Raw genomic sequence first — 15,558 nt, forward strand, 5'->3', positions numbered from 1 at the left:
TTATAGAAAAGTCATAGGCAACCAACAGACACACACATACCAGAGTGTAATCACCATCGTTAACCAACAGAGTTTTGGCCAATTGCCTAGACTCAGCGGGGGCACCATCAGTCTTAACAACAACGTTACACTCAATGGCAAAGACCATGAGAAAGGGAGCAACAAAAGACTGCATAGTCTTTCACTGCCAAAAGCACTCCAAGTCTTTGACTATCGATGCAAAAACCCGATTATGATAGGGGGCCGTCTCTCCTTCTCTATGGAATCCTGGGAAACCATAACCAGGGCAGTCTTTATCAAATCAGCTTCCTCTCACTGCTGCCTTGTCAACAGTCTCCATTTCACAAGATGCTGTGGGAACAAATGCACATTTGACGGCTTTTGTCTGCAAACACCACTGAACCTCTGCCTCTAGCAGAAGCTCGGAAAGAATTTTACTCCTGATACTTCTTAATACCCAAAAAATCAGGAAGCATGCTTCAGGTTTTAGATCCGATATGTGAAGCGACGAAAATTCAAGATGAAGTCTTTGGAAACAATTCTGCCTCTACTGAAAGGCCAATGATTTGGTTAGTTTTGCTAGGCCTCGAAGATGCTGCTCATATATCCCTCTCTACCCAGTACTATGTTCTACCTTTTGGACTTTCATCAGTGCCACAAGTCTTTAGCAAGTGCATATTATGCACAGTGGGAAGAACAGTTTCCTCCTACCTAGACGACCAGCTAATATTAGGGTGATCACAGCAGCAGGTTCAAGATACACTCAGTGGAATTCTCATGATTCTTCAACATCTGGGTTTTGTCATCAACAAAGAAAAATCTCATTTCACTCATATGCACACCTTGCATTTCATAGGAGCTCAAATACAAACTTGTTGCCAGAGGATGTGGTATCAGCAGCAGTTAGTGCATGTTTGAAAAACAAAGTGAACTAAAACTAGAGACATGGCCTGAAGAGGTGCAGAATTATCAGCCTGTCATTTCTAGGGATTACACAAGCAAGAACTGCAGGTTTCACGTGTTGCTACCGTTGTAACTAATTCCGCTCTAACATTCTTAAAGATAAGTTTGTGTTACTTAACACACTACCTTTTCGATACATTTTTAGAAGTTTAAACAAAAAAAGAAAGCAAATTATTAGACTAAGTATCCGGGGTAAATATTCCGCCAGGCCGTGTCCAGGCACCACCACTGAATAAAGTACCAAAAAAAAAGAGGCTTTCCAGGTCTGCAACAAACAGCAAGGAGTAGAACAAAGAGCAGACTAGGAGCCTAGAAAATTCTTTACTGAAAGAGACCCGATGTGGCCACGTTTTGACAAAATGGCTGCATCAGGGGTTGAACGAAACACTAACATGGGGTAAAAGCTATGCTTGCCCCAGCTAACAAATGTATATCCAAGATTGCAATCAGCAGTTCTTGCAAAACAGAATAGCAAATAGCAGTTGGAGACAGAACAGCAGCCTCCTATCTCCTGATAGAAGACTCCTGGTCTTCTCTATGTTCTACTATCCACATTGAATATCCAGGGTTTGTGCAGCCAGCTATCTCTTATCTGGCTACATATGAGATTCAACACTTAACCACATAAGTTAAACCAGACAAAAATAGGACTGTGTCTTAAGCGGTCTTATTTGTCCAATTAACTTATGCAGTTAAATGCTGAATATCAACACTTAACTGCATGCAGAGTACATTGCTCTTCTAAAGCAAAAGTCTTGGCTCCTTAATCAACAAAATACATTTCTTCACATTTAACAATGGATTAATAAGTTTAACACTCTCTAATAACTCATTCAACCTTTGCAATAATATTATTTTTAGAAATCACCGCCATAAAATTTACAATGTTCCCTTGTTTTTCCATATAACTCAAATCCTTCAACCATTACAATTGTCTATAAAATATGTTTTGACTTATTCTTGCTGTACACCACCTTGAGTGAATTCCTTCAAAAAGGCGGTAAATAAATCCTAACAAATAAACAAGTGCCGACTCCGCCCCCGGACTACTTTGAGTTTGGTAGTAGCGCTGATGATATTCAAAGGCATTATCCCTGCACAAGCGTGAATATTGACACCTTTTATACAACTTCATCCTAGCACAGCAGACATTAGTAGCAAAGGGCACAGCAGCGTTATCAGGAAATTAACCCTTTGCCAGCCGTAAGCTTGGGTGTCATCACTATGTGGCTGATGAATACTGCTTGTCAACGGAGAAAGTGAAAATGCTTGCTCATAATGGTTGTTCTCCATGGACAGCAGGATAAGTCCACCCACTTTCCCCTTGTCAGCTGAAGCTGTTATCAGCTGTGGAATAGGCTGAGGGAATTCTGACAAGAGCACAGTGGTGGGAGAACCTAAGCAGGCTCAGTAAAAACGTTTAGGCTTTTCTGGGCTCTAAGAGGTTTGGTGCCACTGGATGGCATCACTTCATTTTTACAGCTCTGTACACCGGCATTATCCAGTGGAGAATAGGAAACAACTGACAGTGTGACTCACTCGGGGTCACAAGCAGAGTCAGCGATAGAGACAGGACTTTAGTACTGAGGCACAGGAAGAAAATGTGACTCCTCCGGGTCACACACAGAAAGTAACTGACAGAGCCAGGGATTAAAAGTACGGCACCATACTTTTTCATTCACTGAAAGTAAAAAACAAAATTCTCAATACTACCTCCAGACCTTACCCACAAACATCTTCCCCAGTTTACCCTCCCCCACAGAAAGAATTCAAACGGGAAAGGGGAAGAAACTTCAATGAGGAGAATTACCATTTTTTTATGGGAGTTGTACAGCCCCTGCAGCACCTCATCAACTATGGAGTTTGTTAGGTAGGTGACCACAGACATTTTCACCTCACTGAAGGTGGGGAAGAAAGAAAGAGAGATTTGGGTAAGTGTATCAGGTAGCCAGTCATTTTTGCACCCTGGAATATCTAACAATCCCTCACTCTATCCTAGACTCATCTTGTCCTGAAATTCAGTGTCCTGGTTCCCCCTTCCTAGAGCTCAACATCCTGTTCTAGCTGTTCTCTTCTCAGCTCAACTGGTGCTCCATAGTTCTCACTTGAGTTTGTTCTGGATGTCCAAACCAGCCTGCTCCAGCAGGATGCCATGGATGAAGCTGTGTGGTACAGTGACACGATCCGATAAGGCATTCAGCATTTTGCTGTGCCCCTCGACTGCTCGTGAGGCATAAGGGCAGAGCTCTTGTGTAAGGTTCACCATTGACTCCAGGGTCACCTACCAAAGAGAACAGAGAGTTCTTCAGAACAAGTAGAAACCATTAGACCTCCCTCCCCTTGAAATAAATCAAAAGGTCAGTCTCTCTTGCTCACCTGCAGCTCCTTGTCCACTGCTTTTGAGACTTCGCTGGCCACTGATTCTAGCCGGTGCCGAACAGGACCATCACTGGACATAATATGTCCAAGCTCATACAGACTGGGGAAGAGCTGTGAGAACATCAAGAAGAAATATTGAGGTAGTGAGTGAGGAGGATGAATAGAGAGAGGGAGTGAGGGGGGGGGGTAAGAGAGAGAGAAGCAGTAAGAGAGGGAGAAAGTATGAGGAAGAAAGAAATGCGAGAGTGGCTCCTGGAGAACGAATAAGGAATATGGATAATGTACAACAGTAAGGAATATGGACAGGACGGTGAGCAGATGCCGCTCTGCAGGAGGGGGGGATTGGGGCTGATCTCTCACCGCTCGTGAATTCTTTGCATCCTTCATGAACTGCCTGGCACACAACACATCCTCCTGGACAGATTCTGCAGGACAGCTTCTCAGCGCTCGAACCTCCTCTTGCACCCTGACACACAGCCGGTCCATCATCTGCCAAGACACAGCAAACATTTGGGGGGAGGGATTTTCATTAGTACTGAGAGAGACACAGAGAGGTGAATCTAACAAGCAACCACCATACTTCACCCCCAGCTCCATGCCCCACACACTGCTCACATAGTCCCTCCATTTCACACCTTCGCTCTGACTTTCATCCCTACCAAGATGCATCATCTTTGCATTGAGTCCTCTCTTCCCATCCAGTTTCTAGAGTGAAGTCGTCACTCAATAGCTGAGACACAAATCACTGACAGTGAGAATGCCAGAAGAAAATGCCTGCTTATTCATGATGCGTGCGCAGCCTGGGGGGAGGGGTGGTGGTTGAGGGAAGAACAGAAGAACATGTGTCCCCCTGTGATAGTCCTCAACAAATGTTTGTCTTGCTTAAACAGTCAAATGTCAAGTTTCATCTGAGACCATAAAACACCATGTATCAGGCTGGGAACATTGGGTCCGATATTCAAAAGGGTTTAACCACGGCAGGAGATGCTCCTGTCTCATTAAACCACACTGAGCAGGCTGGTTGAATATTGAGCCGGTTGTGTCTGCCCAAGCATACAGAAGAGGTAGCACTCCCGAACATTAAAACTTATTACTGGGTGACAAGACTAACCTGAATAAAGGAGTGGCTGGGCAGTGAGATAGCCCAACTATGGGTGGCACCAGAAGCATATGACACCTCTAGAAGAAATCCCATTGTTGGGGCTCTGGCAAATGGTGTGTAAAGATGTGACATATGCCCCAGGATTTTCTATAGGTCACCGAAATTTGGGTGCGGAGCCAATATCCTTGCGCAAGCTAATCAGTTAATGAGCCATTAACAATTGATAATTGGTGTTAATTGGCATTCATTTGGAGTTACATGCGGATCTGCTTTGCACCCTATCCTATAACATGCGCTCCTAAATTTTATGGCGCGCATCTCAAAAGGGGGCGTGGCAAAGGTGAGTTAGGGGGGTTCACAGGATTTAGGCACAATGTTATAGATTAGAATAATGTCATTCCCATGTCTAAATTAGGAGCCAGCATTACACCAAGTTTTAGCAGGCATAAATCTAGGTTTGAGATCCGCGCTAAGCTAGTATTCTGCAAATAATTTTCCTGGTGTCTAACTTCGGGCACCAGTTACTAAATTCCCCCATGGAGGGCAATTTTCAAAGCCATTCCTCATGGTTAAAACAGTGTTTTACTGGCAAACATGGACTTTCTGAAAACTGCTCACCTCATCCAGTGTGCAGGTTAGAATCCATGGAATGTACTTCAACACATGTACTTACTTCTAGATATATTTACCAGAAGTATTCCTGGGGTGGGGTTTGCAACAATGTGGTTTAAGTTGGGAAAAGGTGCTAGCACATAAAGGAGATGCAAGTGTGTGCAGGTACTTTTTCCTGCATGGTGGAAGTATACACGCACTTTCACTATGGAAACTGGTGCAAACTCTGAAGGTTGAAAGTACCCACAGACTTTTCCTAGGCTGAAGAGTAAAACTGGGCTCCTAAATTTAGGTACTTAGTCTAGTTGATTTTCCAAAAGGCTAATTTAGGTGTCTAACTACCAAACAGCTTCAACAGAGTTACTAATGCGTGTAATACCGTTATTAACGTGTATTATTAGTAACTACATCCCAATGCATAACATGGGACCTGCAGTAAAATAATACACACTTAATAGTGTTAGCACGCTTTGACAAGACGACACATGTTAATAACTGTAGCTGAAAACCTTTTCAAACTGACCCCGTTGTTATACACATGGGCAGATGGACATATGACAGTTGTACAGATAGACAAAGATGGACAGATAGATGAAAGGACAAATGAATGGGTGAACAGCACCTGAGACTCTCTGCTGAATGGATAGATGAAAGGATGATTGGACCAATGAAAGGAAGAGTAGACAGTTGGACAAATATTTAAGATATATTGATGACTGGACAGGTGGACAGAAGAAAGACAGCTAAACAAACACTTAAGACACATGGAGGAGTGGACAGAAGAACGGACACATAGCAGACTGTGGGGAGCAGTAAGAAGGAAGGGTATGAATGAACATATGAAAGACTGTTTACTTGCTCTGCAGCACTGGTGACTATACCCTGGTGGAGACGAAAGACCTGCTGCTGGGAGAAGGTCTGTGAGTGATTGTTCCGCAGAAGACTCCACTGGATCTGACAGAAGAAAAGAATGGCAGAATAGCAAGAAGAAATCCATGACAGATCGCCAATTGGGGAGGTTTGATCCTAAAGCGGATGAGTGGATTCGTCTGGATCGTTTATTGAGTATGGTTTAAACGGGAAAGGGGGGGGGGGTTGGAAGGGTAGGGGGGTAGGGGAAGAGGGGAAGGGGAATTCTTAACTGTTTAGTAATGAGTTTGATTTGAAATGATGCCAATTGTTTGATATCTTTGTACAGATGTAACTTTTTCAAATCTTCAATAAACATTTATTGTAAAAAACAAGAAGAAATCCATGATACAGCATGAGGGAGGGAAATGTGTGGGTGTGTGATCCTTCATACAAGATCTCCAAACTCTTAAGGACAGTGACCCACCTTTTGCCATGCTTCCTCTGTCTTCTTTGGATTGTTGCGATATGCCTGAGTGATGTCACTGATTGGGAAAGTCATGAACTTCAGGGAGTAATTACTAGGAAATGAAAACAGACAAGTGTTAGTAGAACGTGGAGAAGGGACCTGGACTGTTCTGTGTAAGGCATAATTTGTGATGATCTGTTATGTCTTATTTACTTATTAATTTTTATACATTTGTGTATGTATTGTATGCTCCCTGTCACAAATTTATAGATTATGCGGGCTATAAATGTATAAAGCAAAGTTACTCATCTGTAGCAGATGTTCTCTGAGGACAGTAGGCTAAGTATTCTCACAGCAGGGTGATGTCATCTGTTGAAGCCCAGTGCAGATCCTGAGTAGTGAGATTAGAACTTTCTAGCAGCATCCCATTGCGCATGTACTGGTGCCTTCCCGCCCGATCCATGAGTGTGGGTTCCTCAGACATTTAACAAAAATCAAAGAATACAACTCCAAGGGGAGGTGTGAGGGGATGAGAGAATACTTGGCCTGCTGTCCTCAGAGAACATCTGTTACAGGTGAGTAACTTTGCTTTCTCCGAGGACAAGCAGGCTGTTGTATTCTCACAGCTGGGAAGCCTTTAGAGCATTCCAAATGGCCCTTAGCTCGAGGAGGTTGATATGGAGATCTGTTTCCTGAAAAGACCAAGTTCCCTGGGTGTGAAGCCCATCCACATGAGCTCCTCATCTCAGATTGGCTGTATCTGTTGCTAGCACCTTCTGAGGAGGTGGAATTTGGAATGGTAGTCCCACAGTCAAATTCGTCCGAATTGTCCACCAGAGAAGGGCATTAGTCAACTCATCTTAGATTTCATCCTAACTACTTATGATTCTGAAACTTGCTAAAAACTCATTTCTTCACAAATTCATTCCAGAATTCATTAAATTAGTTAAAAAAGAGTTGATAATTTTGTTTCTTTTCTGTGTTGTGAATCTGTCAATATGTACACTATTTATAGTTTATTTGCTAATCTGCTATTGTCAGCCACTTCATCACTATTGTTGAAATTAAAACTCTATTTTTAATCTAAACTGTAAACCACATTGAACTCAAGCTTGTTTTTTGGCTAACGTGGGATATAAATGTCATACATAAATAAATAAAAATAAACAAACTCTGGAGGAATCTAGATGACATCTGCTAGATTCCCAGCCGCCTGAGACCACTGGGCTTCTTTCATGTAGAGATATGCCACGGGAATGACATGCACTGAGGCCACATGGCCCATCAATCTCAACAATTGCAAAGCTGTGACCTGCTTCCTGCTTTGGACTTGCAAGGCTTGTGTTGATAAGGTCTTTGCTGTTGCTTGTGGAAGAAATGCTTGAGCCTGCAATGTATCAAGCATGGCTCCTATGTATTCCAATCACTGGACCAGGAGAAGGTGGGACTTGGGGTAGTTTTTGTTACATTTGTACCCCGCGCTTTCCCACTCATGGCAGGCTCAATGCGGCTTACATGGGGCAATGGAGGGTTAAGTGACTTGCCCAGAGTCACAAGGAGCTGCCTGTGCCTGAAGTGGGTATCGAACTCAGTTTATGACGAACCCTAGTAACGCCAACATCTGAATAGTTAGGCGCATTGACTCTGATGCCCCCTCCTGCGATGTGCTCTTGACCAGCCAATCGTCCAGATAGAGAAACACATATACTCACAATCTGCACAAATATGCCACTACTACAGCTAGACACTTGGTGAATACCCTGAGGCTGATCCGCAGCTGGCGCAAGCTCCCTTTATGCCTCAGTGGTTTGCAGTTGTAGCATCTGTGCCAGCTCCTCCCTAGGAAGGCATCTGCAAATGCAGAGGAGCTGGGAGAGAGGCAGCCTGAGAAGGTGTTGATGCCAAACTGATAGCAAGGACCTGACTGTCTGGAGACTTGCATCCCAGCACCTCTTCAAAAGAGGGAGAGCGCTCCTCTCAGTGTCGGTGTTTCACAGGTATCAATGAAGGAACTCGTTGCTGGAGGATATGGTAACAGTGATAGTGTATCTGGGTTTAAAAAGGGTTTGGAGAAGCTCCTGGAGGAAAAGTCCATAGTCTGTTATTGAGCTGAACATGGGGGAAGCCACTGCTTGCCCTGGGATTGGTAGCATGGAATGGTGCTACTAATTGGGTTTCTGCCAGGTATTGTGACCTGGATTGACCACTGTTGGAGACAGGATACTGGGCTAGATGGACCACTGGTCTGACCCAGAATAGCTATTCTTATGTTATGTTCTTATGATGTCCCGGTGCTCCTGGCACCGGGTGTCAATGAGGACTGATGCTCAGCATTGTGGTCCTTTGCTGCCAATGAGGATGATGTTGAACCTGCACATGCCCTTGGTGTTGGGTCTGATGCTGACCAGTCCCAGGGACTACTCTCAGTGCCCGATGTCGAGAGAGATGGAGATCTTCTCAATGCCAGTGCACTCCTAGTGGATGCTGAAATCTTGGCAGTCATTGAGGTCAATGCTTCTGGTGCCGATGACAATGTTCTGGTTTTATAAGTTCATAAGTATTGCCACACTGGGACAAACCAAAGGTCCATCAAGCCCAGCATCCTGTTTCCAACAGTGGCCAATCCAGGTCACAAATACCTGGCTATATCCCAAAAAGCTCAATACATTTTATGCTGCTTATCCCAGAAATAAGCAATGGATTTTCCCCAAGTTAATTTAATAATCAATTTAATAATGCTCCAACAGGAGAGACTATTTAATAATAGTCTCTCCTGTTGGACCTGCCACGCCCTCTGTGTCCCCAACTGCATTTTTAAAGAGAGAACAAGAGTTAGGCTTGTGGTGAGACTCAAAGCACTGAAAGCACCAAGAGTGTGGGTCTGTAAAAGAAATCACCCAATTACATTGTGTGCACCTTTTGAAGCCACTGGAAGGTTTTCTGGCTCATCAAGAAAAGAATCGTGGCCAAATTAAACTCCTCGATTGTGAACAGAAAAAGGGGCAGCATTCAAATTGAGGTCAGTGCTAGCAACTCATGAAAAAGAAAACAAACTTAAAGAGCTTAAAAAACTACTAAAATTAATGGGAAATAAAATACAATAAAGAAAAATGAAAAATAATTCAATTAAGGAGAAAAAATACCTGTACAGGAAGGCATAGTGAAAGAGAGAGATGTACACACTGTGAAGAGAACATGAAGACCCATCCTCCCTGCTCTGTGGAAAAACAAAGACTGAGGAACCCGCACTCATGCATTGGGTGGGAAGGTACCAGCACATGTGCAGTGGGACGCTGATAGAAAGTTCTAACTTAATTTAGCTAGTCAGCTTCTGCACCAGGCTCCATTGGATGACGTCACCCAGCTGTGAGAATACAACGGGCCTTGGAGAAATAAAGTATTTCCTAGGGGTCAGGCAAAAAGTTCCAAAACTTTTCACTTGTCTGGTCTCAGATGGGTTTACCAGTTCTTCAACAGGGCTCAGGAGTCATGACAACAGTTTGTTGTCCACCAGAGCATGGTATGTCCATCTTCCATCCACTATAGACAGAGAAATACTGAATGCAAAGCTCAAAAGCTTTAGTTCTCTGTCTCCATCTGCTGGTAGAAGGCATAAACCTGTTCTTTCTAGTCTGGGCCAGTGGATGATAAAGACAAAATAAACAGTAGAACAGAGACAGAAATGCAGTACAAGGGCACTTAAAGAATATGTACAGACAACCAGGAGAGAAAGTAAATGGAAAACAGAAGTTGAGAAAGTAAAGAAATGAAAGAGTAAATAAATAAGAGTAGAAAAAAATAACAGAAAAAAAGAGGATAATGAGCTAACCCTATGTGACAGAAAATACTGACACATTGTAAACATGCTGCTTACTTCTCAAGAGCTCGAGCCACATCCAGGAAACCAACAGCTGGTGTATTGTTTCTGTCCCATAGTACTGTCCTGCAAAATAAGAGACGGGACAACTATTTGTGGAGGAAAGCAGAATTACTTATCTGTAACAGAGTTTCTCCGTAGAGAACAGAGGAATGCAGCCATGCTTCTTAGAGAAGTTATTGATGGAGCCAGCGTGCCAGAGCTCTCCTCCAGCTCAGAGAGAACTTTCAGACTTCTCTGACTGCATGGGTGTTTCCCTGTTCCTTCAGTTCCTTCCCCAAGTCACTCTATATCTTAGCAAAGTTGAACACTAAAGGCAATCATCTATATATTTTCTTGTTTTCTCTCTTTTTTTTTTTGATGGGTAGTAGGGGGTTGTGTGGCGGCATTCCCCTGTTGTCTACAGAGAATTCCCATTAAGGGTAATAACTCTGCTTTCTCCACAGTCAATGCAAGAACAACTCTTGGTGAATACAGAGCTGGGAGCCCCCTACTGGTGTCCGTCTGGCGGTGGCCCAGGCAAGTTTTGGGTGGTGGTTAGTTTGATCTATGTTGTACTTGTGGATTAATGGACGAACAGGTTGCATAGGACCACTTACCCAAAAGTTGCATCTTTGAGCTGAGGAATGATCTAAGCAATAGAGCTTTACGACCATATAGCCACTTTGCAGATATCATCTTTGGAAACTGATCTTAGACTAGCTACGGAAGTCACTTGGGCGCCAATGTGGCCTGAAAACTGTATGTCTGACTGAATGTAACATTAGAAGATACAGACACCCAGGTAGAAAGCATATGTTTACAAGAAGGCTTTCTTAGGTTGTTAAGACTGTACATAATGAGCAGCTAAGAAATCTTCCTGAAATCCTTAGCTTGGAGGTAATAAATGTATGCCCTCCTACAATCGAAAGCATTAAGCAGTTGTTTTATTCGTGATAAGTGTTCGCCATGAAGCAAGGCTGGTAGCGCTATCAATTGGTTCAGATTAAATTCTGAGACTTCCAGGGATACCATGAACTTCCATATCAGAGAAGTTACAGAGGATTCACACACTTCCATATCAGACGAGCTAAAGAGGAACCATGCAGAGTATTTATAGGGGAACCATATATTTCCACATTGGAGGAGTTAAAGAGAAACTATGCAGAGGATTTCCAGGGCAATCACACAGTTCTACATCACAGGGATTAGAGAGGAAGCAGGCACTGAGCTAAAGAGGAATCACACAGAGTATTTACAGAGGAACCATGCACTTCCGCTTTAGAGGAGTTACAAGGAATTACCATATGCTTCCATGACACAGGAGTTACACAAGAACCATTTAGCTTCACAACAGAGGAGGAGTTATGGAGGAAACAAATCCTTTCACATTAGACGAGTTACAGTGAACTGCAGTTACCAAGGAACCACACGCTTCTACATCAGATAAGTTAAAGGGACACTGCCATGGGAGCCAACTTTTCAAAATTATTGGGGGTGCTAAGCCCAATGGAAATAACCCCTCCCTGGACATATACAAGGAATTTTCTCAACATTGGGGGTGCTCAAGCACCCACAGAGCTGGCTCCTATGGTCACTGCATGTTTCTGCATCAGAGAGGTTTTAGGTGAGTCGCAAAATGCATTATCGCAGAAGCTACCCATACCTCAGGGTGCTGTTGATCTGAAGGGCTTTAGCTAGCATCTTTGCTCCAATATCTTCCATGGAGTTGCCACTAATGTCCACTTTGGTCAGGCAGTTGTTACTCCCCAGGGCATTGATAAGAACACTGGTCCGAGACTTCAAGCGGGAGTCTGCTATAGAAAGAGACTGTAGCGACTAGAAGGCACAAGAGAAATGGAGTCAGAGATACAAAGTGGAAGAAAAGGATAACAAGATGCAAAGAGAGAGAGAAGATATCCTCCAGGATCCTGCAATGACAGGAGTGGGAACATGGCCACCATCAGTAAATCAATGTGAGCCCTGTCTGTGCACAGGAAGACAGCAAGTATGATAAGGGGCAGAGAGGGACAGAGTGACAACTACAGACAGACAATTGGCAAATATATATATCTGCAGTATATCTAGACTTTCACAGTGTACAGATATGTGTTTCATGTACATATTTACAGAATATGGCCTGTCAGTCCACAACTCAGCGGACGGTGATTCAAAGACAATAGGACTCACACAGTCTTCTTCCTGAATGACCTGTACTAGCCTCTGCAAAATGTCTTCCAGGGTCCTGCAACACAGTAGCAGAGACAGAGTCACCATCAGCAGAATGATGAAGCCCTCTGCAGTCAGAGAACAGGAGGGTCAGCAGAGCACCAGAATCCTGTCATACTCACTTGGATTTCACATTGAAGTTTTTGCCGAGGAAAAGGTGATTCAGGGATTTGTTTTTCCCCAGTGCTGGAATCAGTGTGATTAGATCAGAATCAAACCCTGGGAGGACAGAAAGAATGAAACAAGGAAGGTTTTAACTGATTCCTAGGCTTTCAAACTTTTGTGCCTTATTCCCCTATACTGTTCCCAGTCTCCAACTCCTCTGCTCCTCAGAAAACTCACATCTCACTTTCCTGTGCCCACCAGATCTCCATATCCACTGTGTCTCTCGCTCCCCCTAACAAAGTAAATGATGGCAGATAAAGACCTGTACGGCCCCCTTCTTGTAGCGATCTGTATTTTGTCTGCATGGCTAAAACTGTTTTTTCATCTGTAGGTGTCAATCTTTGGAATTTGTTTCATACTTTACTACGACTTGAGCAGAGCTATTGGAAATTCAGGAAAAAAATTAAAAGCATTTTTCTTTTAGATTGTTCATAATTTGGTTGCTATAGCTCTATTGTTATTATGATTTTTCTGGTGAATTTAGTTTTTTTATGAGTATTTCATGAATGTTGAAATCCTACGAGATCTTAATTTGTAAATTTTATTGTACACCGCATTGAACCCATATTGGGGATTAGCGGTCTATAAGAACTGTATTGGTATTGCTATTGTTGATGTATGCTAATTTATTGGGGTTGGGTATCTGATTGAACGTAGCAAATGTGATGCAATTTGACATCCAGGTGGAGAGTGTACGTTCGAGAATGGTCTATCAGGATTGCTTGGATTGTAGGTGACAAACAGGTGCAATGTTTTTCTTAAACTCTTCATGCTCTCTAGATAGTACAGGAGTGCCTGTCCGTAGTATAAGGAATGTAATGACCATTCAAGTTGGTTGGAGTAAGGGCCTGGAAAGGTTGCTCGTAGGTCTATGGACTGATTTATATGACATTCAGACAAGTTTGGAAGGAATTTTGGATGAGTTCTGAGGACAACTCTTATGGTAAAATTGTGCATGTGTGTAGGTGGGAGGGAGTTGTACCAGAGCTTGTAGTTCACTGACTTTTGCCATGGTGATAGCCACTAGGAAGATGGTCTTCCATGTGAAGTAGTTGTGTGATGCAAATCCTAGGGGTTTGAAGGGGCTTTCCATGAAGTGAACAAGGACCATGTTGCGATCCCAGGCTGGAGACCAGAAAATGTGTGGAAATTGGAAATGTATCTTCCCTCAGGATGATTGTGATAAGCTGCTATGACTCATAGGTGGCTGTTGGAAGAGTTAGGTGAGCACCTGTGATGTTGGGCAGGTAAAGGGATTTTGATTGCGAGATCTAGACCACTGGGCCAAGTTTAGCTGGTATGATTTTCTTGCAGCAGGCCTTCTGGATTCTAGGATGTTTTATTTGATGGCCATGCAAATTGAGAGGCAGCCGATCATCTGTTGCTCAATTTTCGTGCTGTGAAGGACAGACTCTTCGGACTGGGATGTATGAGACCCTGGGTCTGGTTTAGAAGGGAAGAATGATGTCCTAGAGATACTGACTGACTTGTGATCAGAGCAAGCAGCAGAGGAAATAAGATCTGTCTGGACAATTCTGGTGTGATCAGGATGATTGAGCTTGTCCTTGTGTATTTCCTGCAGTACCCTTGGGTTGAACGGGTAAGAGGGAAAAAAGTACATTAGGGCTCTGCTCTAGTAGATACAAAGATGTAATTTATATGGATCTGGACAAATTAAGCAGAAAAGAATTAAATATGCATTTTCTGCAGATGTGAACAGGTCTAATCATGGTATACCCCAGTGAGCAAACAGCTGTCGAGTGATGTCTGTGTTGACCAACCACTTGCAAGGTCCAGGTGTTGACTAAGAGCCTGCTATTTGATTCCTTTTGTCTTGGCACACAGACCGCTTGTAACGTGACATGCTTCCAGTCGTGCAGTCGAGAGAGAAACTCTTCTGATCTCCCCTGGTGGTGCATGTGCTGGGTCTGATGGAATTCTGGCAGGTTGTGAGTCAGCCACTGAATGCATTGCAGCCATGGGGTTTGAGGTGTAGTACTCTGGTGGGAGGGCTTGAGATTGGCAAGTTCTTCTTTGCTTAATTTTTGTGGTTTCAAAGGATGGTTTTAAATATTGATTCTTTCTTTTCATTTTCCTTTTTGAATGCTGCCTGCTCATATTGAGGGGGAGAGGAGGAGAAGGAAAAATTAGTTCTTACCTGACAATTTTCTTTCCTTTAATCCCAAAAGATTAGTCTATACTTGTGGTTGTGCCCATCTGCCAGAGGGTGAAGAAAGAGAGTAAGTTAGAACTTTACCACACAATGCTACTGTGCATTAGGTTCCATTCAGTATCTCTCTACCTCCAGCAGGTGGTAGAACCTCGATGTGCAGATGGGCACAACCAAAAGTATGGATTAATTGTTTGAAATGCTAAGGAATTGTCTTTGGACTTGTCCACGACTAAATCAGACATATCAGAGAGGTGCACTAGGGGAGCGCAGGAACCCCCGTATAGGCTCAGAAGTCTAAAAAGACTTCTCTGTGCTAGAGGAACGCTCCAGCATACTGGCTCTGTCAGGTGATGCCACCATAAAGTGTGACTACATCCCTATGCTTCTCTGCAGAGAAAAGTGTTTTCCATTTAAGTGCATAATCAGTGCAACCCACTCCAGCCTTTCTATCTCAGTCACTACAGTTACTGGTCTCTGGCCCATCGCTGGGATAGAAATACCTGTCACAACCATGAAAACAACTTTATGCTTTTCTACAGTATCTTTACTATCCTCCCCCACATCAACCATCAGTGACATTACCATTCTCAGACACATCCAGGCTTCCAACTGTACTAACAGCACAAAATTGCTCCTGCAGGACCTGAGCACCAGCTGAGCGCAACTAGAAGACAGAAAAGAGGGAAAGAGAAGAGAGAGATAAAGAACAGGCAGAGAGGCAAGACAAGAACAGAAGAAGGAGGGAAGCAGGGAGGAAATGA

General features: G+C 43.4%; 1 protein-coding gene across 3 annotated transcripts in view; it reads right to left on the reverse strand.

The window, feature by feature from the left end:
• Positions 1-15,558, reverse strand: part of CARMIL3 (capping protein regulator and myosin 1 linker 3) — a 71,707-nt gene that overhangs the window by 16,260 nt on the left and 39,889 nt on the right. For all 3 annotated transcript variants that reach the window (XM_030187757.1, XM_030187756.1, XM_030187755.1), the window contains exons 18-28: positions 15,380-15,461; positions 12,582-12,678; positions 12,421-12,475; positions 11,897-12,069; positions 10,249-10,317; positions 6,393-6,486; positions 5,912-6,010; positions 3,703-3,831; positions 3,340-3,453; positions 3,069-3,244; positions 2,774-2,861 (exon numbers count right to left, since the gene is read on the reverse strand). In XM_030187757.1, coding sequence (XP_030043617.1) covers positions 2,774-2,861; positions 3,069-3,244; positions 3,340-3,453; positions 3,703-3,831; positions 5,912-6,010; positions 6,393-6,486; positions 10,249-10,317; positions 11,897-12,069; positions 12,421-12,475; positions 12,582-12,678; positions 15,380-15,461 — 1,176 coding nt within the window. The remainder of the gene's footprint in view (positions 1-2,773; positions 2,862-3,068; positions 3,245-3,339; positions 3,454-3,702; positions 3,832-5,911; positions 6,011-6,392; positions 6,487-10,248; positions 10,318-11,896; positions 12,070-12,420; positions 12,476-12,581; positions 12,679-15,379; positions 15,462-15,558) is intronic.

Source organism: Microcaecilia unicolor, chromosome 14, assembly GCF_901765095.1.
Source record: "Microcaecilia unicolor chromosome 14, aMicUni1.1, whole genome shotgun sequence".
Lineage (NCBI taxonomy): Eukaryota > Metazoa > Chordata > Amphibia > Gymnophiona > Siphonopidae > Microcaecilia > Microcaecilia unicolor.